A 25,457-nucleotide genomic window follows, 5' to 3' on the forward strand; every position below is an offset into this window, starting at 1 on the left:
ATCTCTAGTTGTCTCGGGATCTAATTCCTGGCCCCGTCGCTTATTCTTACTACAGTAGGGGTTTCGTCTTTGCTACGCTGGCGGACTTTACACTCGTGCTCGGGTATCAAATCCCGGAATGGGTCGCACTAATGCTCCTAAAGAAAGCGAAAACGAATTTCCCACCTTGTTCCTAGCACTGGCCAGTGATGTAACTGCCATGATGCACCAACTTTCGCGGAGTATCGGGGTTTCCGTATACAGCATCATTCAGCCTGTTCCTGATCAGGTCATAACTGGAGGTCAACTGTATGGCGACGTGCAAGTCACTCCACCAGGACCGAATAGGTTAGGAGAATGACAAATGGAGTTACGGCTCTCACGGATCGGAGGCGGCTCTTGAATTCGAATAAAGACCATCATATTCTCAATTCAGTCTCGTAGATTCTCATCAGATTTGACTTCCAATCATCAGTTTATCAGGATCGCTGTGACAGAGAACCAGGACGTCGCAATCATGAGTAGCAACGAAAAGACATCGCCCCATGTACGATGGGGGATTCTCGGTATGATACAGGCGCGAGGCATAAACATGCGGATCTGGGCCATGACTGACGGTATCAGGCACGGGATGGATCTCCACAATGTTTACCCAGGACATATTAGCGCCTAGGTCGGATGCCCCAGCGAAGCATACGATTGTTGCTCTGGGTTCCTCTTCCATTGATAAAGGGAACGCATTCGTCGACAAGGTATGGGAAAAGACGCCTGATCAACATCGACCGCAAGTGTATGCCGACTACCAAGGCGTATACAATGATCCTAACGTCGACGTCGTCTATGTTGGGACGCCACACTCTGTCCACAAGAAGAATTGTCTGGACGCCATTGCGGCGGGAAAGCATGTGCTGTGTGAGAAGCCTTTCACCATCAACGAGAAGGAAGCCCAGGAGGTGGTGGATGCAGCGAGGCGCAAGGGTGTCTATGTGATGGAAGGTAAGCTGGATTCCAGAGTCCGGCACGAGTCAGTGATGCTCACGTTTGGTTAGCTGTGTGGACTAGGTTCTTCCCATTGTTCGCTGCTCTGAAAGAGGAGATCCTGGTGAAAAAGTCGATAGGAGAAGTGGAGCGCTTCTTCATCGATTTTGGCAACAAGATGTCCCTGGATACACTGCCCGCCAACTCTCGACTCAAGGATCCTGCGCTTGGCGCCGGTGCTTTACTCGACATTGGTGTATACACTCTGACGTATGCATCCATCATTCTGGGCGAATGGAAGGTCGGAAATGAACACCCAGAGCCAATCAAGGTCACCTCTTCTTTGGACATTGTCAACGAGATAGATGAGGCTAATGTCGTCATACTTGACTACGCTTCCACCACCGGAGGTGCGAAAAAGACGGCAATTTGTTCATCCACCTTTCGATACCGAGGAGCAGAGGAGTTTGCGCGAATCGAAGGCACCGACGGAACTATTATCCTCTTCGGCCCTGGAGTAAGTGTGCCCAGTGGCTTCCGCGTTTTTGAAGGATCACGACCCGGCTTTGGGGAGGCTGATGAGAGACGGGAGCGTACATTCAACGTAGAGAAGCCGGACGGAACTTTTGGCTTCTTCTGGGAGGCCGACGCTGTGGCAGTGGATATTGCAAACGGTCGGACTGAGAATGCTATTATTCCGTTGGACGAGACACTTCGAATGATGAGGCTGATGGACGGTATTAGACGTGAAGGAGGTTTGGCATATCCGCAAGACAAGGATTAGGTTTAGAGTAATATTCCATGATAGATAAGATGCACACACGCAGGTCTTTGGGCTCTTCACCATTACCAGTAGTTGATCTTTACACCATGGCCTGAAGATCTTTCTCGCGAGCCGACTGAAGCTACCCACTCGTCTTGGATTTGGTGAAACCCAAGGTGAATATCAAGATATCGTTCTGTATGGGATCGGTAAGGATATGGTTGAGCACAATTTGTCCATATTCTTCACGCACGAGCTGACGACGATCAGATGTGGCGCTGATGAGCGGCTAACCTAGCAACTTGATACGCACATGTTTAAACACAGCTGCGGCTGAGACGCCACAGACTAGCAAGGGGGAGAAAAAGAAAGTCTGTTCCCCTCTTTGCTCTCGGTATTTCTATTCCTGTAGAACCAGACTTCTTAATTGCTCATCACTTTCCGCTTCAACTCACAAAGCACGTCATGAAACCAAGATCGCCAGGTAGCAGTCGCCAAGGGTCCATCCGCTCCATGATGAAAGCTGGGCCTTTCAAACTCTTCTCACGGTCCGCAAGAGTCGCGACGCCGACGCGACAATCCATATATCATCCTTTCAATAACCCACACAGGGAGATCCGCCTCCTTGAGATCCTCTCTCGGTCACCGACGGACAAGGTTGTTTGCAAGCTTCATACCGTGTCTCTAGACACAAAGCCCGAATTTGTCTGCCTCTCATATGTCTGGGGCGACGAGTCAATCACCGAAGAGATAATTGTCGATGGCATTCCTATTCAAGTCACAGTCAACCTAGCGACCGCTCTGAAGCACGTCGAGAAGCACTGGGTTGCCATGCAACAAGATGGGAGCAGAAACTCGGACCCTTCCAACTTTCGTCTATGGGTTGATGCCGTGTGCATCAACCAAGCTGATCTAGCGGAACGATCAGCCCAGGTTCAGCTGATGAGGGAATTGTACACCTCGGCGGATGCTGTTTTTGCTTGGTTGTCTTCACAAGAAAAAGACACTGCAGGGCCCATTGACATTTTCCAAGACGCCTTCCAGGTCATCAAATCCAAGCACGAATCTGATTACGGTCCGCTCCCAACCCTCGACGGTCCTGGCTGGGAAAAGAACATGGTGGCTTTCACATCACTTTTCAACCGTAACGTCCTTTTGTCTTGGATCAGTCAGCATTTGGACGCATTTCGGGAGGGCGATGGCATTGAATTTCCACCTGAAAACCCCTGGAGCGCTGTCTATGACCTCACACGTCTTCCATTCTGGTCTCGGGTATGGATCCAGCAAGAGATGATCCTCGCAAGACGACTTCACTTCATGGGTCCTTCAAACGCCATATCCTCGGGCAAACTTCAGGCCGCAATCTTCTTCTTGTACCAGATGCTAGACGCCGTTTACCAACTGGATGAGGATATGCGGCCGTTGGTCAAATTCCGGATGCGCGGCCTTGTAATGGGCCTGGGGGCGATTTTCCAAGCTTTCCACATGCGACTGCAAGCACACAGTACATCGCATCATCAGAGCGTTGTATTTCAGGCTTCCTTCAACGGCAATCTCAAAGCAACTCGGCCAGTCGACTATGTTTATGGTTTGCTGGGCTTGAGCGGTCTTGGCATCGTCCCTGACTACACCAAGTCTGTAGGACAAGTCTATATCGAGTTTACACAGAAATATCTCGAGGTAGTGCAACATTTGGAGAGGGAACAAGATCCGGGTGGCAAGCGTTCCTTAAAGTCCCTGTCGTATCTTGGGGTTCGCGCTGCTGGCATCCGACCCGAGCAGAACATGCCGACCTGGGTACCGGCATTTGGCGCAGACCTGAGCGGCAAAGTGAGGCAGCGTCCGCCCGGGGACGTGAACCGAGTCTATGGCGAGGCTATCGAATTTTGGAAATGTCCTGACGCTTGCGTTGCTGGTGATAGTCTTTGGGTGTCGGTCGTCAAGGCACAGACAGTGAAATCAGTCTATGACAAGCCCATCTCGGCAGAGCTATTCGCAAATGACATGGGTTCGTGCCTAGAGCACTTCCTCGACTCTTTTGGACCAAAGTACAGAGATGGGAAGTCCCTACTAAAAGTTATCTGCTGCATACTATTCAGAAGCGAGAAGCCCGAATTCGACCTCCAAGACCTCCAATGGTTCTTGTTCCTTAGAGAGCAGCTAAACGAGAGACTCCTAGGACAAATTCTGCAAGATGGCGGCACGGCTCCCACCGGCGGGCCTAATTCTGACGCATTGATGAGGAAATGGGCTACCGCGGCGGGTGAGGCTGAGGGTTGCAGGTTGGTGACCACGGGTGATGGATACATTGGGATGTGTCCGTCTGGCACACAGGTGGAAGATGTCTTGTGCATTTTGACTGGATGTAGTTTGCCAGTTGTTTTACGACCTGAGGGCAATCACTACTTGTTATTAGGATGTTGTTATTTGCTGGGGCTCATGGAAGGCGAGGTTGCTGAGCTGCTTGGTTCCAACCGCGCCACGGTCGAGCGTGTTGAGCTAAGGTAGATGAGGCGCAAACAGGGTCTTAGCAATTATTTTAATTTTTCCTACCAGTCACGACTCAAGACTATTGAAATTACTTGCTTGCAGCCGAAATCACAGGCTCTAGAATCGCAGTCCTCGAGTTAACGGCTATGAGGCTGTGGCTCCATTTTTGCTGTTTTTGTGATGATAGACAGAAAGGTGAGATCCGATACTGCAAGGAGAAACCCATAAGCAACATTCTTTTATTTCAATGGCCATGTGGTCGCCTGGATCAGTTAATGCGACACAATGACTATTCACCGGCCTTCCCCAGGTAAAAGAGCCTCCTGAGCTGCCTTGCCCAGCTCAAGAGCCGGCCGCCTATATAACTCGATAATAGTTTGCTATAACATGGCTAGTCATGGGCTCTGAGCTATGAGGAACAAGATAAATCGTCATATTAAACATCAATAGTCCTTCGGCCGTGTGTATCTAGCCGATTGTTTGCTTCCTCCTTACCTATACCTCTTTATCTATTACTTCTATAATACCCTCTATTTTCTCGGTAGGCTACGAGGGGTTTATCTCTTTTTTATCTTATAATTAGACTTCTTACACCTTTAGTCTATAAGAGCCTCTATTAGGTATTCTAGAAAATATATTAAATAACTGTTACAGCTGCGACTTCTTAGGTCACACAAAGCTAGGTAGGCAAAATGGTTGTATTGTACTGAAGCTTGCTAGAATTGAGATAATGGTAGCCGTGGCGAAAGACAAAGGATTCCTTTATGCTACCCCGCCGAAAACGCCGGGGCACGTGAACCCGTTGTTGCGTGGGCTTGAACAAAGCCGCGTAATACTCGGGGGATTAGGTAATCGATTTACGCAACCCCTCTGTTCATCACAGAGGGGGCATCACAACCTATAACTGCGTCACTACTGTAACCACCTTAAGTAACTTGATTGCCTTATTTCTCTACTAATTAAAGGCTAATTTTAATAAAAATATAATTATTAAAAAGCGCTTTATCTAATTAATTGATTCTAATAATTTAAACCTTCTAGAGGCTATTCCTATATTATTATATATAAGTAAATATAATACCTAGTCTTAGGCCCGCGACTGCGGCATAGGAATTATTATCCTAGCCACTATAATACACGCCTTAACCCTCTTATTATCCAAGTAGTTATTAGGCATACGATCATAGCCGAATCTACCCTAATCTTCTCGGCATAATAAATCCTCTTCCTAATTACTATTTTTAGGCAAATAATCCCCTCTTCTAGCCCTTAAAGAGGCTTATATGAATCCCTTAATCTATATATTTATAATAATCTTAATATCGTTATAATCCTCCTCCTTATTACCGGGTAATAGCAGCATTAAATCTCCTAATAATACCGAGAGAATATCTTCAGATATATTATCTAGCTGACCTCGCGAGGCTACTACCTCTCGCAAGGCTATAGCCTTATTAAGGTCGGCTAAATAGTTAGCGGCCTTGGGAATAGCTTTAAGAATATACTAGCTCTAAATTTAATAGTAAAAGTACTAGGTTTTTTTATTAGCTTTAGTCTAAAGGCGCTAGTAATAATTAAGGATATCCCTTTCTAACTTATTTATTAATCTCTAGCGGTTGGCCTCTTATAAAGCTATTATAGCCGCTTTTATTATTGCTTTTTCTTACTTTGCTTTTATAGCCGCGCTGCTATGGAAATAAGGCTAGCTATTATTATAAAGGCTTTAAAAGAGGTTATTTTACTGCTAGGTTAATCTCTTCTCTTTTAGTCTCTTATCCTCTTACTCTTATACTTTAACTATATACTTTAACTTATTTATATTAAAGGCACTATCTTTAATGCCCTTAATTTGCTATTAACTTTATATATAGCGTCCCTTAAGTTATATATATTCCTTATATAAAGCGAGGCTATTCTTATATAACTTTTAAGTCATAATAGCGAAGTTAATATATGCTTTAGCATACTAAATAACCTTCTTTATTAGTATATTAAGGAGGGATATAGACCTTTAAATAGACTAATTAGAGAGCTACTTCTTAACCCTCCTTAGGGTTATTTTATCCCTATTTAATTTAATTAGGAATAGGGGCTTATCTTGCTCTTTAGCGTGCTAGTAGAGCGGACCTAGGATAACTTCTAGGTTAAAAGGGGATAACCCTAACTTCTTAAACCTAATATATATATAATAGGCCTTAAAGGTAGCTATATATATTTAATTCTACTGGTTTAGGAAGTTAAATTAAGAGATCTAGAGATTATTAGCTATTATAAAGTCCCTAAGTATATATTTTTACTTATTCTTAAGGTATTAATAGACCCCTATATTAAGAGGTTATAAATAGTAGCTTATATAACTTAGGAGCTAGTATGGGATAATATTAAATATCTTATAATACTATAGGAATTTAGGATCCTTATAAGTAAAAAAAGAGTTTATTAGGAGGAGCTAGTATAAGGTTAGAGCCTTCTTAACTTAGTAGCGAGGTTTAAATATATATTCCTTATTAAATTAGGACTTTATAATAATTATTAGGTAATTAAACTACTCCTTAATAGAAGATCTAATAAAGGTCTCGCTAATAGTAAAGAAATAGTAATTAAAGTATTATAGCTACTAAATAGCTTAATAAGAGTTATTAAAACCCGTATTAGTAAATATAAGGATAACCTAGCTATTAATATTATCCTAGGTATATTTCTCTAATAATACCTTCGCTATAAGTATTAAGAATAAAGGAATTAACTTCTTAGTTATATTAATTATATTAATAAAAGTTAAAGACTTCTTATTCCTAGGCTAAAAGATAGTTATTTATATATTTTATTTTATTTATATAGAAAAGAGCTTAATATTACTATTTATCTATCTAATTTATAAGGGGGTCTTATTAAAGTTTTAAAAATTATATTTTTAAATACTAAGGGTATATATTAGGGCATTAAATTCCTTAAATTAATTATTAATATAGTATATATTAGTCTCGGCGGTAGTATAGGTAACTTTTTAGACTTTTAGGGACTTATATTAAAGCTCTAGATAACGCTTTTTAAACCTCTATACCTATGATATTAATATAAGAGGCTATGGGTTATTAAATTAGTATCCTCGAAGGAAACTGGCGTAGTTATAGATAGAGGCTTCTAATACCGCAAAAGTACTCCTTTTAATTAAATAAATAAAGGTCACTAAAGCCTATTCTTCTAGCCTAATTAGCGCTATCAGAGTCCCTCTTTTAGAGTTAAAAGGCAGTGGCTTTTTAGCTTTTAATAGATATATATATTTCTTAGTTAAGGCAATATTTACGTAGTAGAGCGCAGCTATCTCCTTAATGCTATATTTACTTGGTGAGGGGTTTACCTGAGTTGTTAGCGGGGTTAATGCCCCTGATAGATATGTATGCGCTATATGCGCTGCAGCGGCGCTCTTTTTACTTAAAAATTAAGGCATAGTTAGTTTTAATTAAGTATAAAGTCTAGCTTTAATTTAAAGCTATTTAGACTTTAATTAGTAGAGAAATAAGGCAATTAAGTTACTCAAGGTAGTTATAGCAATAACATAGTTATAGGTTATGATGCCCCCTCTATGATAAACAGAGGGGTATATAACTTGCTTACCTAACCCCCTGGGTAATAACTAATTATGCTTAGGATATATTAACTTGGCGCTAAGCCCTATCTTAAAGTTTTTAATATTAAAGAAAGTGCCTTGCGATAAAGAATATAAAAAATAATAATATAACTAAAATACTTGTATTAGCTAAGAGAGATAAAATATAAGAGCTAGCTTATATAATTAATAATATAGAATTTGCTCTTATATTAGAAAATAATAACTTAATCTATTAATTTACCTGCGAGAGTATTATCTTTAATAAGTACTTCTTTAGATTTAAAGCTATTCTTTTAAAAAAATATATAAAGCTTTATAACTTAATATTAACTTTATATTACTATATACATATAGTAAATAAAATATTTAACTAAATAAGATACTTTTCCCTTCTTTACCTAACTTTTTATTTAATTAATTCATTTTTAACTACTTATAATATTAACTACTTTTTTAAAGTTAAAACCTTTCTTACCCTTTAACCCCTTTAAAAGGGAAGGATACAACATTCTTTGTCTCCTTGTGTCTCGTCCGGGGCAAGATCGGAGAAACAACAAGCCGTCAAGGATCCTGGAGCCAGCGGTGCGGAGAAAGGCCCACAGCTCTTTGGAATCATGAAACCAGAACAAGTTAAGTTCAAGTCGACATCCACTTGAATTCTATCTTTGGATCCACCAGAATATGTCTCTTGCGCCTTAGATGCTGTCAAGCGGGGATGCTGCTGTTTGGTTGGCTTCAGCTTGGAGGTGACAGCATCTTCATGTTATGTCACTCTAACATGACTGAAAGAAGAGCGAAAGCGTTGGCTGGGCACCCGGAAATAGCAGGATAGACCAGATCTCTTAAGCACTAGAGATTATGTTGTGACCGAGATTCGCCTTGTATAAAAAGGCTGTCTGTCTCGACCCCTTCCCCTAGAGAACCCCATCTCGAGTTCAACCAAAACACCAAACCCCGGGAAACTCGAGAATCATGCGAGTCCAAGATGCGCAGTCAGATGTTCGCTGCCAGACGTGCCCTGATCTCCAGCCTGCACTCGAGGCAGAAGACGAGTATCCAGACGGTGGAAAAGAAGCATGGCTCATTGTGTTTGGCTCTTGGTGCGCCATGATTCCATCCATGGGCCTCCTGAACTCTCTGGCTGTGCTTCAAGCTTGGTTGAGTGAGCACTATCTTCGTGGGATGCCCGAATCCACCACGGGTTGGATTTTCAGTGGCTACGCATTCTTTTTGTTCTTTTGTGGTGCCCAAATCGGTAAGCATTGCTTCAAGATGGAATTGTGAGACGTAATTATTGACTCTAGGAACAGGACCCATTTTTGACTCGCACGACATCCGATTGTTGATTGTTCCTGGCACGATAGGAATCATTATTTCGTTGATCTTTATGAGTTTTGCTCAGGGTAAGTTGAACTTCGTTTGTGACTCTATATAGACTAACGTGGTCTTGCTCAAGACTTCTACCAGTTCTTTCTCTCCTTCAGCGTCTTAGGGGGCATCTCAGCCTCGTTCCTCTACAACCCCGCTCTATCAGTCATTGGGCATTGGTTCATGAAAAGGCGAGGTCTCGCCACTGGCCTTGCTTGCACTTCTGGGGGAGTAGGTGGCGTCTGGATGCCTCTTGTTATCCTCTACCTCGCGCCTCGCATCGGGTTCGGCTGGTCCATTAGAGTCATTGCTCTTATCTGCGCTGTCCATGGGTTGGTTGCCTGTGTTCTGCTACGCAAGAGGCTGCCACCGAATAAGAAAGCCGGCTCGACTGTCGACTTCAAAGCGCTCAAGGATATCAAATATGCCACCATGACTGTCGGTCTTGTCCTTGTTGAGTTTGCCATCTTCATTCCCATCTCATATATATGTTCCTATGCCATTCATTCGAACTGGGGTTTCCAAGACGCCTACATGCTCAACACTCTTCTAAATGTCGGTGCAGTCTCGGGTCGATTCTTACCGGGTTACATCGCAGATCGATTCGGAGTCGTCAACACCATGACGGTTATAGCCTTTGCCTGCATGGCTCTGGTATTCTGTCTATGGCTCCCAGCGCATGGGAGTCATGCCATGACCATGTCGTTTACTATTCTTTACGGATTCTGGTCGGGTGCTTCAGTGGCGTTTGCACCGGTGTGCATAGGCCAAGTTTGCAAGACTGAAGATTACGGGAAACGCAATGGCACGGCATATACCCTTTGCAGTTTTGGTACTCTTATTGGTATTCCCATCGCAGGGGCTATCCTGGGAGCTGAAGATGGGTCTTACCGGGGCCTCATTATCTTTGCTGGGCTAGCCTATGTTATCTCTTTTGCGGCCTACGTGGTCGGCCGTGGGCTTCTCAGTAGGTGGAAGGTATTCGAGATTTGCTGAATTAGAAGATGTGAGACGACAGTTTCTGTGAAAGGCTTCCAGAATCTCAGTCTGATGGCCATCCGGATGTTTGATATGTCCTACACAGCGAGGCCACTCTAGAATTTATCACGAACCCTTTTCTATGCGGCTACAAGAGACCCTTCGCAGTGTTTACCAAATGTAGATAGGAATCTACATATAAACCCGGGACTCCACCAATGTTACATGGATCATATCATTTCAAGGATGTCGTAAGGCACAGCAATGGAGATTGTGGCCAGCACCGTTGGGGGCTAAAAACGAAGCTGGGATCGGGTGGTATATAACCGATATTCCCCTCATTAACCTTTGCTGCTGCTCCGTATTATTTTCATTACAACTTGGGTAAAACCTCTTTTGATCCAAGATGCTACCGTCTCCTCCATCTCCACTTTCCACCTCATCAGCCCATTATAAGACAATTCCCCAATATATGTCACCAGCCCAGTCTGAGCACGATGAGCAAACGATAGAGGGTGTTTCAAGTCATGACCGAGGCGGGTTATCAACAGAGGCAACTCAGAAGCAGCCCAATGTCAACACCAGCCTCCAGGAGAATCGCCCGCGTTTTATCAAGCAAGGCCTCGATTTTATGACTATTTTGACCGACTTTGCGACAGTTGCCGCTCCCCTTGCATTGTTGGGATTCGGTATTGCTGTTCTGCTTCTTGATGAGTCTGATGCAGATGCGTTGATTTTCGCAAGATGGCGAAATGCTATAACCGTCGTTGGTATTTCCCAACTCCTCATACACGACTGTATTTAACCAATACTCGATAGCTAGCAACTATATTTCCCATCCTTTTTGCCTCCATGGTTGGTCGCCTCGTTTACGAACTCGCGCGATGGAGGCTCGAGAGAGGTTCGACCATGGGCACACTGGAACAGCTCATGGGGAGTCGAATCGTCGGCGCTACAATAATCACTCAATTCAGCCTGCGAACATTTAACCCCCTCGGCATTTGCTTGCTCCTTATCTGGTCCTTCTCACCCCCGGGTGCCCAGTCCCTCCTCCGCATGCTTGGATCACGCCTCGACCCCAAGATGGAACCCTCGATAATCGTCTACTTTGATACCAACGGTCAAACCCGTGCAGCAAGAAACTTGGGGTTTCAGGCATCTGGGGTGGACACGATGACGCCTTTTGAATCTTCCCTCCTAGCCAGCTGATACAACGCTCTGATATTAGCACCAGAAGAATCCAAGGCGGATCCGTGGATCTCTGGATGAACGTCAAGATCCCTTTTCTCTCCCGTGATTCCAACGCTGAGAGCGATAGCGAGGGTTGGATTGAGGTGGATTCAAGTTCAGACCTTGACTCATTCTCCTCCCTCGCCGGCATTGCACTCACAAACGTGCCGACCGGGAATACAACTTTATCTATCGAGTCAAGCTACCTTGACCTCAACTGTTCAATAACTCAGAAGGACAGCTATTACGAGGAGGAGCTTGGTCTAACAAACCATTCTTGGACGATCAAAAGCGCGGTCGCACCACAGAGAACAACGGGGAAGAACGGTACCTGGCATGGCTACCCCATGGACAGGGGCGAAGATGATTTGAGCTCGATAACCTGGAGCTTGGCCACTGACCGATTTGTCGATGTCTACTGGCTCAACAACATCACGGGTAGGAAAGAGCTCTGGGATATGGGTTTTACGCCAGCCATCTTTGAACAACAGAAGGGAGTCTAGGTCAACCCGACCAACATACTCTTCCAAGCCAAATTCTCATTGAATGCTTACGCGCGCAGACTTGGCGTCCATGCCCTCTGCCAGGCACATCAGGAGTACGTCGAGTCCCTTGTTGAGTGTTCGCGCCGGAGCAGTTCAGCGAGGTATGAATGCTCCGTCGTCGCGCAGCGCCCTTCACGACGCACTCACGCAAACCCTGACATCTTGCACTTTTCATTCCCTGACGTCTTTGGTTGGATTTCTCGGGATATGCCTCTAATGAGCAACATTCTTCAGGGCGGCGGCTCGTTCCCTGATCTGTCGCTCCGGTATCTGCTCAATCCAAAATTGAACGATTTACTCGGGACGAACCACGCAGAAACCTTTGCAAACATGAAAGGCGAGGTTTTCAGTCGCAGATTCTCTCAGATAATTAACACGTACTTTCTCTTGAGTCAGCAGTTCCTCAAAACTTCAACAAGCGACGCCATGGCACAGAATCTACAAGCCACGGCGCAAGGCTGAATAAATGTGGCAACCAATATTTTCAAGCCAAACAATTTCACTAGGTAGCCAATTGCATTTGTCTGATCAGCGAATCCTGCCACTGGCCTTAAAACCACGGTGGTGGGCTTTGTTGCTTTACCAAGGGGGGTAGGCAGAGGCAGTCTGGATAACGGACCACAGTCTATACAGGCGAGAATTGGATCTGGGTGAAGGATTATTTTAGACCAGTAAAACTCACGATTATCAGGCATGGCGATATCAAGAAGTCAGTCGTTGAGGATATGAATGACAACCACCAGCACAAGGATATCGGCTTCAAAGCACAGCCTGGTAACTTGCATGACTTCTCTCGGCAGAACTCATCCCTTGGTCTTTTAAAGCCGTTCCGGCTTTGTTCGGAGTCCGAACTCCGCCGAGTAGGTTCGGCTCTTGTGCAAGAACTCCAGGCATGAATTAATTAATTACCTACACTCTATTTTCTGCCTTGGAAGAAGGCTGGGCGGGTTGAATCCCGCTTAGTAATCGGTCGTATCAGTGCCGCCATTGGCCTCTTGTGATCTGACAGAATGGCCGGAGTCTGATGAACGGCGATGGATCTTTGGAAAGCCGGGGCTTGATTGCCTGGCCGGCTCCGCTTTCACTTCACGGGCGACGGATAATGCCGTCTTCTTTGAATCATGTCACGGAACAACGGACTCGAGGTGAATCCGACAACCAACTTAACGCGCGTCGACAGTCACCAGCATCTGCCGGGGGCGACTGGGCTACGGTCCTGGTCGACATCGGTCACGCCAGTCACCAAACAGCATAAGTACGACCCATGACCCGACAGTTTGAACAGAATAACTATCCGGCATCGGTTTCCAAAGCCTCGTTTCGCGATACACACGTCCACATTCAATAGCTTCTGCCCTTCGAGCGCCAACGTACCTACAATGGCCTCACGAATGGTCCAACTCCTCGTTTTTATGTGGTGGACCTCAGCGGTCGCATTCGGCTACAGTTTTCGACCAGACAACCACGACAATTGGAAGAATGTAAGTGGTGATGTGGGCTGTTTGTTTAGACCTGCTTTCTCCTTTCTTTTCATTCTTCTAAAAGAGCAAGAAATACTGACCTCGTTTCAAGAACCGGATTCCATCCCAAATCAATCTATCTCAAGACCAGAACAGCGGATCTTACTGGAGCAGCGCCTTTGTCACCACCACCACCGGGCGGCAGTTCCTTCTCATCCATCACCAGTTCAATACCTTTTGCAAGTCTTCAGTTCTGGACCTCAAGACTCTAAAGTATTTGAAGAATGTGCAACATTGTGAAATCAACAACGCATCCAAGACGGTGCTCTCGGACTCTTTGAGTATTCAGTTCCCAGACTTTTCCTTCGATGCCGCTGCTCCCGACAAGATCTCTCAGATGCAGCTGTCTTCCACGGCACCTCAGTACTCATTCAACTTGACTGTCGAGGGCAGAACCTCCAAGGTTCTGTTGAACGGGGGCAATGGTGTGATTGCCTGGGGACCGAACTACACCACTTGCTCCCACTGGTCAATTCCGGCCGCTCGCACCTCGGGAACATTGCAACTCGGCGCCGAGAAAGCTTTGGATCTTGACTCCTCAAAGTCGCTTACCTGGTACGATCATCAGATCATAAAGGGTCCTCCGGATAGCTTTACATTCTTCGAGGTTCACTTCCCCGATCCCAACATAAGGGTGAGCATCTGGGCGTACGATTGGCCCGAGTCTTCGGACGAGTGGAGATTTGCCACGGTACGGCTTGGCGAGGAGACGACCATGGTGCTGCCTTTTACGCTGGAAGAGCACTGGGAAGATTCGTGGTGGTCGTCTACATCAAATCGAACATATCCTCAAAGCTGGACTCTGACATTCGATAACGGAGACTATTTGCGGATTAGATCTGTACTTGGGGACCAAGAAATTCAGCCCAACACCTGGACCGGTTTTGTTAAGGTTGAAAGAAGCAGGTTTTTGGGTCAGACTACAGGTTATGGAGTTGGCGATATGGTCTTTATTTGACAGCTGGCCATCCAAGTTTTCCCACACACGTCAGGAAGATAGAGATGTACATACGATGCAAACATTGGATGGGCAGAGGAAAATGATCAGGCACCGATTGCAGTTATTGTTCAACAAGAGTTCATGTGTCACATCGTTGCGTCATCATGTGTTGTTGCTGATTTGATTCTTGATCGAAGAAGTGGTCCTCTTGGCCAACGCACACAATCCCATATCACGGACTTACCGGGGCGGTAAGCGAACTAAAGCAAGTACCGCCCTTCAAGCAGTGAAGTCTCTGCAGTGATCCCATGAGCTTGGGCGGCCGCTCAACGGCTGACGAGCTTAAAACACAAGGTAAAAATAAGCCTTGGATCCACCCATATCGTGTTGGAGAGCTAACTAGAATGCTCTGATCGACACTTAAAGCTCTTCCGGGCGTAAGGCTGACGTTACTTGGCGTTGAAAAAAACCGTTCAGGACCGGCAGTTGAATCCTTCAAATGCTTACTCTATCTCAGTGATCCTTGCGTTCATCAACCTCGTGGAATGAATCCTGAGCCCTGATTCGCTCCACATGTCAACGCCCGTGTTTCATCGTCGACTGACTGTCGTGCCGCAGCATCAGCCTCCGTGTCGATGCGCCAGCATTGTCTGTACCTGCATGAGCTGGTATGATTTCGGTCGCTTTAAACAGTTTAGGAGGTTTGCGGCTTCGATTGAAGCTTCCGCTTTGGGCATCATGGCGGCCGACTGTCGTGGCTCCGGGCTCTCCTCCATTAACATTGAAGCATGGATAATATTAACGGATATGAAGTTTGCTAAAGGTATATATAGGTTGACCGTCCGAGATGATTTTGGCATCCGATCTGCAATCGCTTCGTGTCTGATACCTTCATTCCTTGTCAATCTTTTCCACTCGTTCTTCCATTCAGTCTTTCCCTCGTAATGAGGCTTTCACTCTTTACGGCCGCTTCAGGCCTGCTCCTCTCTTCCTTCTCATCTGCCAGCCCAGTTTCTGTGGCCCAAGAGAGCAAGGCCACATCTGATCTCGTCAAGAGACGTTGCGGTTTCGAGACCTGGGACTCGACCAATATCAACAACTGGTTTGAGGCTGGCACTGATGCTTGGTTTGAAGCATGGTGGCTCAGGTATCTCGGTGGCAACGGGCCCGATACCTCGGCTGTGATCCCCAACGGTTGGCCCAATAACTTTGTAAGGACTGACCACAACGTTGGCAGTATAAGCATGCTAATTTTCAAAGGTCAATCTTTTCGGCAGAATGTACTTGGATGGCGTAAGTTTATTTATCGAAGCACGAAGCAAGGATGGACTGACACTCGCACCTGTAGAAAGAGTTTTACAAGTGTGCCAAGCCCAACGACCAGTGCTTCGGTGATATCTTCTGTGAAGATCTGTTGACGATGCGCTCTCCACGGGCTAACACGCGTCTAATCCTTGACAGATATCAAGTGCTCCGGCGACTGGGGCGAGGAATGTGACGACCATGATAAGCAGCGCCCCGTCTACATGGTCCTTCAGTCCATACAAGGGTTTCAGTCCTATTTCAGAGACTTCATCGTATGCTGCCCTAATCTCCTTTGTAGAAGGAGCAACAGAGTCGAAGGCTAACCGACTTTAATACAGGAAGTTCTCGACGAGACCCAGATGAACCTTCAGGGTATGTCGGCTTACCTCGTCTCCAACTTTTCTCCTCCCATCGAGAAGAGCTTCGAATTCTTCCTCCGTGTATTTATCCCGTCGTCCCCATACAACCAACTTCAAGGCTAACACCAACACAAGGAACTCCTCGTCGGCATGGGAACTGCTTTCTCCATCGGCGGCTCATACCTCAAGCTCAACAACTGGGTCAAGTCCAACGACTTTGCCAAGGAGTCCTCGTCTGTTTTCGGTGCTTTGCTCAATGGTATTGGAACGGGTTACCGTGAGGTTGTGCAGTATCCTGCTGATCAAAAGTTTTCCGACTTTGCGGACCTTGGTGTTTTCATGACCAATGTGTTTGAGCAGACTCGAACTGCCCTCAATGATATGCAGGAGAACCTTGCTATCGGTAATTACTGGGGCGGTAACCGATTCTTGTACTTCTGATTCAATCACACTGTTGAAACTGGCTGACTAGTATAGCAACTATGCTTCTGGTGGAGCTTTCCTTCCAGGTCCCGGTCAGGAGTTTAGCAGCGAGCCATCCGATTCGCAATTGGCGACTCTTCGCAAGTATCTCCAGAAGCAGTTCAACGCCAGGGCCATTAACTACATCTGGCGCCAGCAAAAGATCTTCATTACCTACACCACTGATGTCGACGGCTCGTGCGAACAGGACAAGCAGGGTCCCCAAGACATGAAGTACTGCCGTGAGGGAGACCCCGGTGTGTACTATCTGTACTGGTGGCACGAAGCTTCTGTTGGTCTTGGTTCTACTACTGGTCTCAACACGTTTGATACTGGAAAGATGGACCACCCGACTGGTTGGGACAAGCTCGCTGCTGGTTGGATCGAGCAGGGTTACCAGCTATCTCTCAACGACGTGTTTGAGGCTTCCATTGCTGCTTATCAGGCTCATCGCTTTGATTATGAGGGAGGAAACTCTGTCAAGCGAGCCGAAGAAGCAGTCACTGACGGCTGGGCTAACCCTTGGGATCGTGGAACCAGCTGGGAGGGCACTTTCACCATCCCCGTCTGCGACACTGGCGACGTCAGCTACAACGTCCAGTTGGGTGAGCGCATCATGCCTTGCAACTGCGGCGGTGGCAACGAAGTCGACGCATGGAAGAAGGCTGCCAAGTTTGATGGCTACCAGACCTATGACCAGGAGTGCACCGAGAGCAAGCAGGCTGAGAGGAAGCAAGACCGTCGTGGCGGCAAAGGCAACCAAGAGTCAGACACTCCTGCCCTTCCCTCCGAGGTCAACGAGATCCAGTGCCTCACGTCTGATGGCGTCAACAAGGACATGGTCTCTCAGGTGACCTACTGTTCTGCAGCCATTGCCAGCCTCGGCACAGACCGTGACAGGGAGATCTGCAGCACAGATTGCCAGGATGGAGGAAAAGGCCAGAACAGCGTGTGGTGCCGAATCGCTCTTGATGACAGCAATATCCACTTTTGCGCTCTGACCATTGCCTCCAAGGATGCTGAGCATGGAGGTCCTGGATATGATTGTATGACTGTTGGAAATGCTCAGGACTTTTATGCCAATGCTGTGGCTGTTACTGAGGATGGAGGCAAGGGATGTCACCCTGTTGGGACACCGGATTTTGCTGCTACGTTTGTTACTCCTGATGGAATGAGCAGATGGTGCCTGAGTGATTATGAGCATGCCAACTACTGCACTATCTAGTTGACACGTGCTGGCGTGGATGGGATGATGGCTACGGTTTACATTCAACTTCTCATGTTTATACTATCATGTTTATACTACACATTTTACCTTGGTTTTTATGTTCTCCTTTGAATTAGACTCATTGACTCAATCCTACACACTCTCTTCTTCATGATCTGATTTACCTACCACTCACATGTGACCCGAAAACATCCTTTGTCTCTTCAGCATCTCCTCGTGAAAGCCTCGGGAAGAAGAATTCCTTTCACGTGTAGTTGCCCATGGTGGCAACCTCGACCGGGTATAACCGAGGCTGACCGTCGAACAGGCAATGATTGCTCAAGGCGTTACTGGAACCGGTTAAGCCAATGCAGGAGACGTCTCTCGATCTCTTGGAATTTGCGATGAAAATGCGGGGTGCATGCATGATGGGATGTCTCCTCCTTAATCAAGTTAGTCGACTTCTTGGGTTTCCTGACGACGTATATAGCTCTGTGGCTGCTTGTGCCTGGAACTAACTCCAACTCAACTCTAGCAACCTTGGCTAACAGACATCATGGCTCATCTCTGGCATGATATCGTGACTCGACATAGCCCTTTCATGATAGAGCTTCTTGGTTCTTTCGCAGTTCAGGTCGTCTTTTGGTGGATTCCATCTGCCATCTTCCTCTCTCTTGACTATCTGACTCCAACCTTTGCCGCCAAACACAAGATCCAACCAGCACCTAAACAACCGACGACGGCAGAAGTCCGCGATGCCATCGTCATATCTCTTCGAAACCAGATTATCGTCACTGCCATCCAACTAGGCCTAGCCGCCGCCGCAGCCTCGCAAAACAAACCCTCCCCGTTCAAAATTACGACATCGCTCCCCACAGCAGAGTCATTCCTCAAAGACCTGGCACTATGCATCGTGGCCCGTGAGGTCCTATTCTATTATTCACACCGACTCCTGCACGTCCCGTACCTTTATCGTCGTATCCACAAGGTGCACCACAAGTTTACGGCCCCAGTCTCGTTTGCGTCACAGTATGCACATCCCATCGAGCACATTGTGGCGAATACTCTTCCTATTGCGTTACCGCCCGTCGTCCTGGGAACGCATATAATTACGATGTGGGTGTTTCTTGCTTGGCAGTTGTTGGAGACGGCGACTGTTCATAGTGGGTTCGACTTTTTTGGAGGGGCGGCTCGTCGACATGATCGTCATCATGAGCGGTTTGATGTTCATTTTGGAGGATTGCCTTGGTTGGATTGGGCTCATGGTACGGATGAGAGCAAGAGAAAGAAGGTGTCATGATTGTGTGGTCGAGAAGATTAAAAATGCATTGCCTATTCGTTGGATTACTGGTGAAGAATATGAAAATTGGCTATCGAAGGTGAATATTCACGCCTCGTCGTTGTCAAGTACAAAGCACACATTGATCACGATAATCAGGAGATATCTCTGGCTGTTATCATCTTAAGCACGCAAATTGAACAGATAAATTGGGGATTGAGTTTGATATTAAAATTGATATTCTATCGCATATCTCATCAGAACATAATCAGGTTCTCGTGAACATTATCTACTGAACATGGGTATACTCAAAGATCTCCTTGATCTCCTTGGTAGGAAGCTCCTTGGCCAGAGCCAGCTGGAGCTGAATGCGAGCCTTGGCAGGGTTGAGGTATCCGGCGTTGATACCGTAGTCCTGGCCAGACACGAAACCCCAGGCGGTTCGGCGGCTCACAACAACGGGGACCTTGGTCTTCTTAACAACCTCCTCGAGAGCCTCCTTGGCCTTGGTAGGCCAGCCTCCAGCACCGACGCCGGCAACGACGATGCCCTTGGCACCACCCTCAACGGCGGCCTCGAAAAGCTCGGGGTCAACCTCCTGCTGGCCGTAGAGCACGTCAACCTTGGGAAGAGGCTTAGAGGCAGAGATGGAGCTGATGTTGAAGTAGTGGTGACCCAGAGGTCGGACGGGGGGGTACCAGAAAACAGGCTGGATGTTCTCAAAGGCGCCCAGGTAACCCTGCTCCTCAGCCTTGAAGGTGTCGAGAGCGTTGGCGTTGGTCTTGATGGTGTACCGAGCAGAGGCAATTCTGTCGTTGAGGGTGATGAGAGTTCCTCGCTTCTTGGCGCTGTCACTGGCGGCGAGCTTGACTGCGGACAGCAGGTTGATGGGGCCGTCGGCGCTGATGGCCGTGGCAGGGCGCATAGAGCCGACGACGACGACGGGCTTGTCGCTTTGGACCGTCAGGTCGAGGAAGAATGAGGACTCCTCGAGGGTGTCGGTTCCATGGGTGACGACAACACCTTGCGTGTAAGGGCTATCCAGCTGAGCCTGAATCTGGTGGGTCAGGTTGGTGAGGATAGTCGAGGTGATGTCGGAGCTGTCAACGTTGGCGATTTGCACGCCACGAACGTTGGAGATGTTGCACAGCTCGGGAACAGCGTCGATCAGGACCTTGATGCCCAGGGCTCCGGCTTGGTAACCAGTAGTCTGGTCAGCCGAGCCAGCCGAACCAGCAATGGTACCACCAGTAGCAAAGATGGTGATGTTGGGCAGGCTGGCGTTGAAGCACTGGAAGTCGCTCACAGCTCGGGGGGCCAGGTGGGGGATCTCTGGCACGGGTGAGCCCAGGGCAGTAGCTGCCAGGGCGCCCAGGGAGAGCAAGGATGTGAAGGACGACATGGTTCTTGGCTTGAAAAGTCTCCGGGTGTGATTAAACTTGGATGACCCTTGTGGAAGCTGGAGAGGAACCGACAGTGAGGTCAATTGGAATGGGGAATAGACCTCATCTTAAATAGACGGGAACGCTGGCGTACGGGAAGCCAAGTCCGATCCTACAACGGACATCCCACCTATTTGGTTTTTGATTTGATAACAAACAAGGTGCATCGGGCCGGTGGTATAGTATCGCATCGTCAAGGAACGGACGAGAGCAACAAGGTAGCTAACCAACAGCCCCAAGGTTCCAGGGCAAAGGCCGAATCGGAACTCCTGCTTTAGCGGCCGAAGCGAGACTGACTCTGGCTCGCGTGCTGCAAGTGCAAGGCTGGATGCCTAGTTGCGTACTGCAGAGCGCCGATCCGCAGCCCGGTCAATGGTTCGACCGGGCTTCTAGTGTGGAATCCTTACAGTGTTCCTAATCCCCGCCCTTGCATTGCGTGCTGCGAGATTACGGCACGGATTCACCGTTCTCAACTGTTGCTGTCCATCCATCTCAGGGGAAAAATGTCGTCGATATGGCGTGCCTCCGCGGCGTAAGCGAGATGCTCGATTGCGATGCCTTGAACCCCCTCGATATCTGATTGCGCCAAGGACTGGGGATCCCCGGGCTTCCTTTTCTAGACTAGGACGAATCAACAAACCACTGATAAAGGGAGGCCGCGGAGTCGTATCCTTACCCCAACCACCTCTTGGCAGGAACTGCGGCAATTCCTTGGACTTTCTTTTCTGTTACCTTTTTGTTACCTCACCCTATGGAGAGGCTGGCTGATCTCCCATCTGTGGGCCAATCTCCTCTACGCCCTTGATTGACGAGGTCCGGAGAACGTGTTCCCCGCTAAAACCCTATCTGAGGGGGTTATCATTACACAAGAGCTTTGTCCTTGTGATAATCTGTGCTCCGCTAAAGCTGACTCGGATGCACCGGGGCGAGTCAGAGTGCCGAGAGAGGAACGTGTGCGGACCAACGACATCGGCCTTTAACGTTATAGGGAAAGAAGCCGATCACGACACGACTCGGTGTTGGTTGCGCAGCGAAACCCCCCGGGATCTGAGCATAAGTTCATAAATTCTAGAATTGCACGTCGAAACTCTATTCCAAGATCTGCTTAGCGGACTGGGGAACCCTTGTCAGGGATGCGGTCCGGCTGTCACCTTGAGAGATTAGCAGATGTGGGTTATCATGAACTTTGAGGTGGTTTTCTGTCGCTACGTAATAGAGACTTGAGGCTCGTTGAGTTATCGCATGTGGTCGAGAACGTTGAAGCTTCGGGTTCAAAATCTGAGCCGAGATAATCGATTGTAAAGCCGTGGGTTCCGAGCATGTTATCTTGTGTGAGTTGCTATTACACTTCCTTTTGGCCAATTCCTCGTTGCCGTTTCCCTAGAGACTGCCAGCCAATGCCACAAGTCGCAACCGATATATCAAAATCTGAGGATCTCTCGCCTTTGATCTTCACTTCGCGAAATGCATCCTGGATAAAATTGACGCGTCATTCACGCGCCGTCTCAAATCAAAGACGATCGCAATTTACCGTCTCTCGGGCTCTCCCGACAGCTGAGACAGCGATCGGCGCGGCTGCGAGATGTGCTCTGCCGTCGATAAAAATTCCTCGACGCCCAGTCTTGTGCTAGTTTCAGCCAACTGCTCAGATATATTTCCACTGAGTAAGATAAAAGGCAATCCTATTTGCCTAGTCTCAAACTGATCTGAACACGATCTCATCTTGAAATTGGCGACATTCCACGAGAAAAAATGAGCCTTGAAAGCCCCTGTTCACATTGAGTCCATGATTCTCTGCATCTAGTCCAAATCGATGAGTTTGGCCTTGATAACTCCGCTCATGACTTCTACTGCAGTTCCACTAAGGTGAACAGTCTTCACCTCGCGCTCTCCCGAAGGCAGCACCTGCACCTCGACGTCCACCACGATGAGACTCTCCCGACCCATCTCAACACCCTGGGTGATCTCAACTCTGACAGAGTCGGCAGACAAGACATGCAAGGCCAAGTAACAAGACAGGGCACATGCGGCGCTACCTGTAGCTGGATCTTCCATTTCGCGCTTCACGAGTCTCGTCCTGACCTTTTGCACAAACGTCTTTCCATCAGGTGCTGTCTCGTGGCCCGCGAGTACGAAGTAGTAGCGCCTCGAGTCAAAGTCAGTGCGCCATCCTTCGTCTTGCAGATCGCCGGAGAGATATCCCATGGCTCCAATCTTGGCAGCTCCAAGAAGCTCCAACGATGGCAGCTGAACAAGAGCAAACGTCATGCCCTTGACGATACTGAAAAGACGAGCGCCTTCCTCAGCCGCGGCAAGCTGGGCGAGTTTCTCATCTGAACCGGTGTACTCGGCTCGGCTCAGCTGTTGCTGGTGAAGCCGGACGTTGTGAGGGATTGCAGCGCGTGCAGAACCATCCTGCCCGAACTGACATTCGATTCTTCCCGCTTTGGCGATAAGTGTCTCTACACCCTGAGATTTGAGGAAAACTGCCGTGCCGATAGTTGGATGACCAGCAAAGGGCAATTCACGATCAGGCGTAAAGATGTTGATGACCCTCTCCGACGATGCCGAGGAAGCATCGACATCGTGAACAAAGACTGTCTCTGAGAGATTGAACTCTCGGGCGATGGCTTGTTTCTGGGCCTGCGTGAGGGGAGGTCGCTGACTTGGTGGTGGAATAGTGACGACAGCTAGCGGATTGCCTCGGAATGGCGTCTTTGTAAAGACATCGAGTGTTGTGAAAGACAAGTCCATTTTGCTAACAATGATGAGGGATGTGGGAGAAGAGAAGAAGGAAGAGAGAGGGGAGGATGAGGGATATCATCTTGCATCCATTATTAAGCCTCATATGAGTCAGAGCCGATGTCCGGCAGCAACCATTAGGATATGCATACAATGTGACTCGAATATGCATGGAGTTTTGACTCATGAGAGATATAAACATTCCTATCAGACTGAATTTCTGTTCAGTACGGCCAATCCGGCTTCCTTCTTGACACGACTCTTTCGCACAGTTCAGCACATACGACCATAGCTCGTAGAAAATACGGGGTCCCGTCCGCTCCCCCAGAGTCAAGCTGCGAAGCGCTGGATTAGTAGTTGGGTCGGTGACGACCAGCGAATCCCCGGTGTTGTATGTCTTTTTGTCGTCTTCTTGGCCGTTGGCTAAACGGATCAAAGAAGGGTAGCTATGATATGGTTTCAATAAAAATGTGGTGTTCCTAGGGACTGCTCCTCAGAACAACATACCACCATCTTTAACGTAGGGAGAAAAAAAAAGCGAGAGAAGGGCACCGAGGTTATTTTTCTCAAATTGAAAATATTCAAAATGGCGATCAGCTGTCAAAGCTTGTTTTTTGAGATTTCATTCTATATCTTTGAAGCATCTCTATACTACCCAACTATTCTTCCTTCTTAATGACGTCTCCGTCGTACACCAGATCAAAGAACACTCTAATAAAACACATAATAGCATTAAAACTCAATGCTATAAACTAGTCAAGTATAAAGATAGCTGCTAGTTCTGGTAGCTTGTAAAGAGCTCTCACAAGTAGGATAGGCAAATAAAGCAGGAAAACAACCAGGCAGAAAAGGCATGTCACTCCCGCCACCAAAATCTGAACGGTGACGATCAGACAACGCTTGGCTTTGCCGCCATATCTTCGCAGGCGATCCTTCATTCGCGCCCCGAAAGAAGGAGTTTCCTTGACTTTGCTGATAGTCGGCGACATGGTTTCTTGGAGAAGAGAGAGTTTTGACGGGGTGTTGAGTGTGGTGGAGGTTGGCCAAGAGTGAGGCCGAGGTTATCGTCGGGTGTGTGGAATGTGATGTTTCGTGGTAAATAGCAGGTGTTGGAAGTGTGCTGTTAAGTATGCTGTTGCTTGGAATAGTGAGCCTCGAAAGGTTGTTACTGAGTGTGATGATGGTGCAAGCAAGAGAATAGGATGAGCCACAAGCCGCTGGTTTTATGTTCAAAGTCGCAAGAGGTGGCGCCTACTTTGGTCCATTGAAAAGCATCTTGTTTCTTTATTACCTTCTTTGTCTCGACTACGTTGCTTTGTCAACCCTGACAGCTTCTTTGATTCGGTCTGGTGCGGGTGTGCGCTCTGTAGTGATGCTACCCAAATGCTCTTGCTAGCCGAAGATGGGCTTCAAGCATGCCAATTAATGGCAAGCAAATATCACAGGGACTTTTTTTATTCGTTCGTTTATATGTTGAGCTCGCCGCCTTAATTAACCAAGGGTATTGCAAGCTGCTGTCAAGAACAGCCTCTCAGGTTACGCGACATTGAGGTTTCATCCGCTGTGTATCAGCAACTGTCTTCTTTTCGATCCTAGCTGATTCTATTTTCTGCTCAAAGAAGAGCGTCATTATACGCAATGGCTGTACTCTCTTTGGCCTCTAACAAGGGAAGTGTAACCAAGATCCCTTGTGGCTGACAGCCTCATTTGGAGTCGTCGTCACTAAGCCCAACAACTAATACCAACAATAAAGAACACTCTCCCTCATAACATTCACGAGTTGGCAGGCTCTTCCGGGTGATTCCATTCAAGCCTGAAAAGACAATGTTGTTTGTTCAGTGGTGTATTGCCCTTTCTATTTTTTCGTCTTTAATGTTATATGGACGCTCTCCCTATCATACAAGCACGCTGATCACAAGACAGTAGTCCTTGTTCTTTGCTCCAGGCAGTCCAACGAGATAAAGAAACTTGACGACAATCCTGAAAGTGGTTTTCAATGACACAAGTCAGATACACCAAACTTGCCAAATATGAATCTTTAATATGGGCGGAGGCCGAAAACCCTCTATCCGCGAGAGACCAATGATGGTCGTAGCGAAAGTGAGACCCCTACTAGGGAGATTTTAACTCTAGAGCACATTCATAATGGCCTTAATGAGGGAATAGTCTGTTTGTAATTATAAAAGGAAATAGTTTACTTTAAATCGTCTTTTTTAAAATATTCGAGATTACTATTTTCAGTTTCATATATAGACAC

General features: G+C 47.2%; 9 protein-coding genes across 9 annotated transcripts; 7 read left to right on the plus strand and 2 right to left on the minus strand.

The window, feature by feature from the left end:
- Positions 1–496: 496 nt before the first annotated feature.
- NCS54_00186700 (Putative dimeric dihydrodiol dehydrogenase protein) lies at positions 497–1,741 on the plus strand (the record flags this gene model as incomplete). The annotated part of the gene is made up of 3 exons (XM_053147482.1): positions 497–545; positions 604–975; positions 1,029–1,741. 3 exons carry the CDS (start codon positions 497–499, stop codon positions 1,739–1,741), a joined length of 1,134 nt encoding a protein of 377 aa, XP_053003457.1.
- A 444-nt stretch (positions 1,742–2,185) lies between these two features.
- On the plus strand, positions 2,186–3,794 carry NCS54_00186800 (HET domain-containing protein; the record flags this gene model as incomplete). Its single annotated transcript, XM_053147483.1, has 2 exons — positions 2,186–3,728; positions 3,775–3,794. 2 exons carry the CDS (start codon positions 2,186–2,188, stop codon positions 3,792–3,794), a joined length of 1,563 nt encoding a protein of 520 aa, XP_053003458.1.
- A 5,001-nt stretch (positions 3,795–8,795) lies between these two features.
- Positions 8,796–10,187, plus strand: NCS54_00186900 (MFS domain-containing protein; the record flags this gene model as incomplete). The annotated part of the gene is made up of 3 exons (XM_053147484.1): positions 8,796–9,078; positions 9,134–9,226; positions 9,280–10,187. The coding sequence occupies 3 exons, from the start codon at positions 8,796–8,798 to the stop codon at positions 10,185–10,187; spliced, it is 1,284 nt and encodes a 427-aa protein (XP_053003459.1).
- Positions 10,188–11,078: 891 nt separating this feature from the next.
- On the plus strand, positions 11,079–11,902 carry NCS54_00187000 (Hypothetical protein; the record flags this gene model as incomplete). The annotated part of the gene is made up of 2 exons (XM_053147485.1): positions 11,079–11,317; positions 11,404–11,902. The coding sequence occupies 2 exons, from the start codon at positions 11,079–11,081 to the stop codon at positions 11,900–11,902; spliced, it is 738 nt and encodes a 245-aa protein (XP_053003460.1).
- Positions 11,903–13,311: 1,409 nt separating this feature from the next.
- NCS54_00187100 (CrtC domain-containing protein) lies at positions 13,312–14,422 on the plus strand (the record flags this gene model as incomplete). Its single annotated transcript, XM_053147486.1, has 2 exons — positions 13,312–13,425; positions 13,517–14,422. The coding sequence occupies exons 1-2, from the start codon at positions 13,324–13,326 to the stop codon at positions 14,420–14,422; spliced, it is 1,008 nt and encodes a 335-aa protein (XP_053003461.1). The 5' UTR covers positions 13,312–13,323.
- Positions 14,423–15,348: 926 nt separating this feature from the next.
- NCS54_00187200 (Fatty acid hydroxylase domain-containing protein) lies at positions 15,349–17,755 on the plus strand (the record flags this gene model as incomplete). Its single annotated transcript, XM_053147487.1, has 7 exons — positions 15,349–15,615; positions 15,665–15,697; positions 15,753–15,872; positions 15,919–15,981; positions 16,048–16,149; positions 16,204–16,499; positions 16,546–17,755. The coding sequence occupies 7 exons, from the start codon at positions 15,349–15,351 to the stop codon at positions 17,753–17,755; spliced, it is 2,091 nt and encodes a 696-aa protein (XP_053003462.1).
- Positions 17,756–18,293: 538 nt separating this feature from the next.
- Positions 18,294–19,037, plus strand: NCS54_00187300 (Fatty acid hydroxylase domain-containing protein; the record flags this gene model as incomplete). Its single annotated transcript, XM_053147488.1, has 1 exon — positions 18,294–19,037. One exon carries the CDS (start codon positions 18,294–18,296, stop codon positions 19,035–19,037), a length of 744 nt encoding a protein of 247 aa, XP_053003463.1.
- Positions 19,038–19,305: 268 nt separating this feature from the next.
- On the minus strand, positions 19,306–20,418 carry NCS54_00187400 (Asparaginase; the record flags this gene model as incomplete). The annotated part of the gene is made up of 1 exon (XM_053147489.1): positions 19,306–20,418. One exon carries the CDS (start codon positions 20,416–20,418, stop codon positions 19,306–19,308), a length of 1,113 nt encoding a protein of 370 aa, XP_053003464.1.
- A 1,840-nt stretch (positions 20,419–22,258) lies between these two features.
- On the minus strand, positions 22,259–23,212 carry NCS54_00187500 (Hypothetical protein; the record flags this gene model as incomplete). Its single annotated transcript, XM_053147490.1, has 1 exon — positions 22,259–23,212. One exon carries the CDS (start codon positions 23,210–23,212, stop codon positions 22,259–22,261), a length of 954 nt encoding a protein of 317 aa, XP_053003465.1.
- Between the last annotated feature and the right edge of the window lie 2,245 nt (positions 23,213–25,457).

The sequence above is a fragment of the Fusarium falciforme genome, chromosome 1, assembly GCF_026873545.1.
Source record: "Fusarium falciforme chromosome 1, complete sequence".
Classification (NCBI taxonomy): Eukaryota; Fungi; Ascomycota; class Sordariomycetes; order Hypocreales; family Nectriaceae; genus Fusarium; species Fusarium falciforme.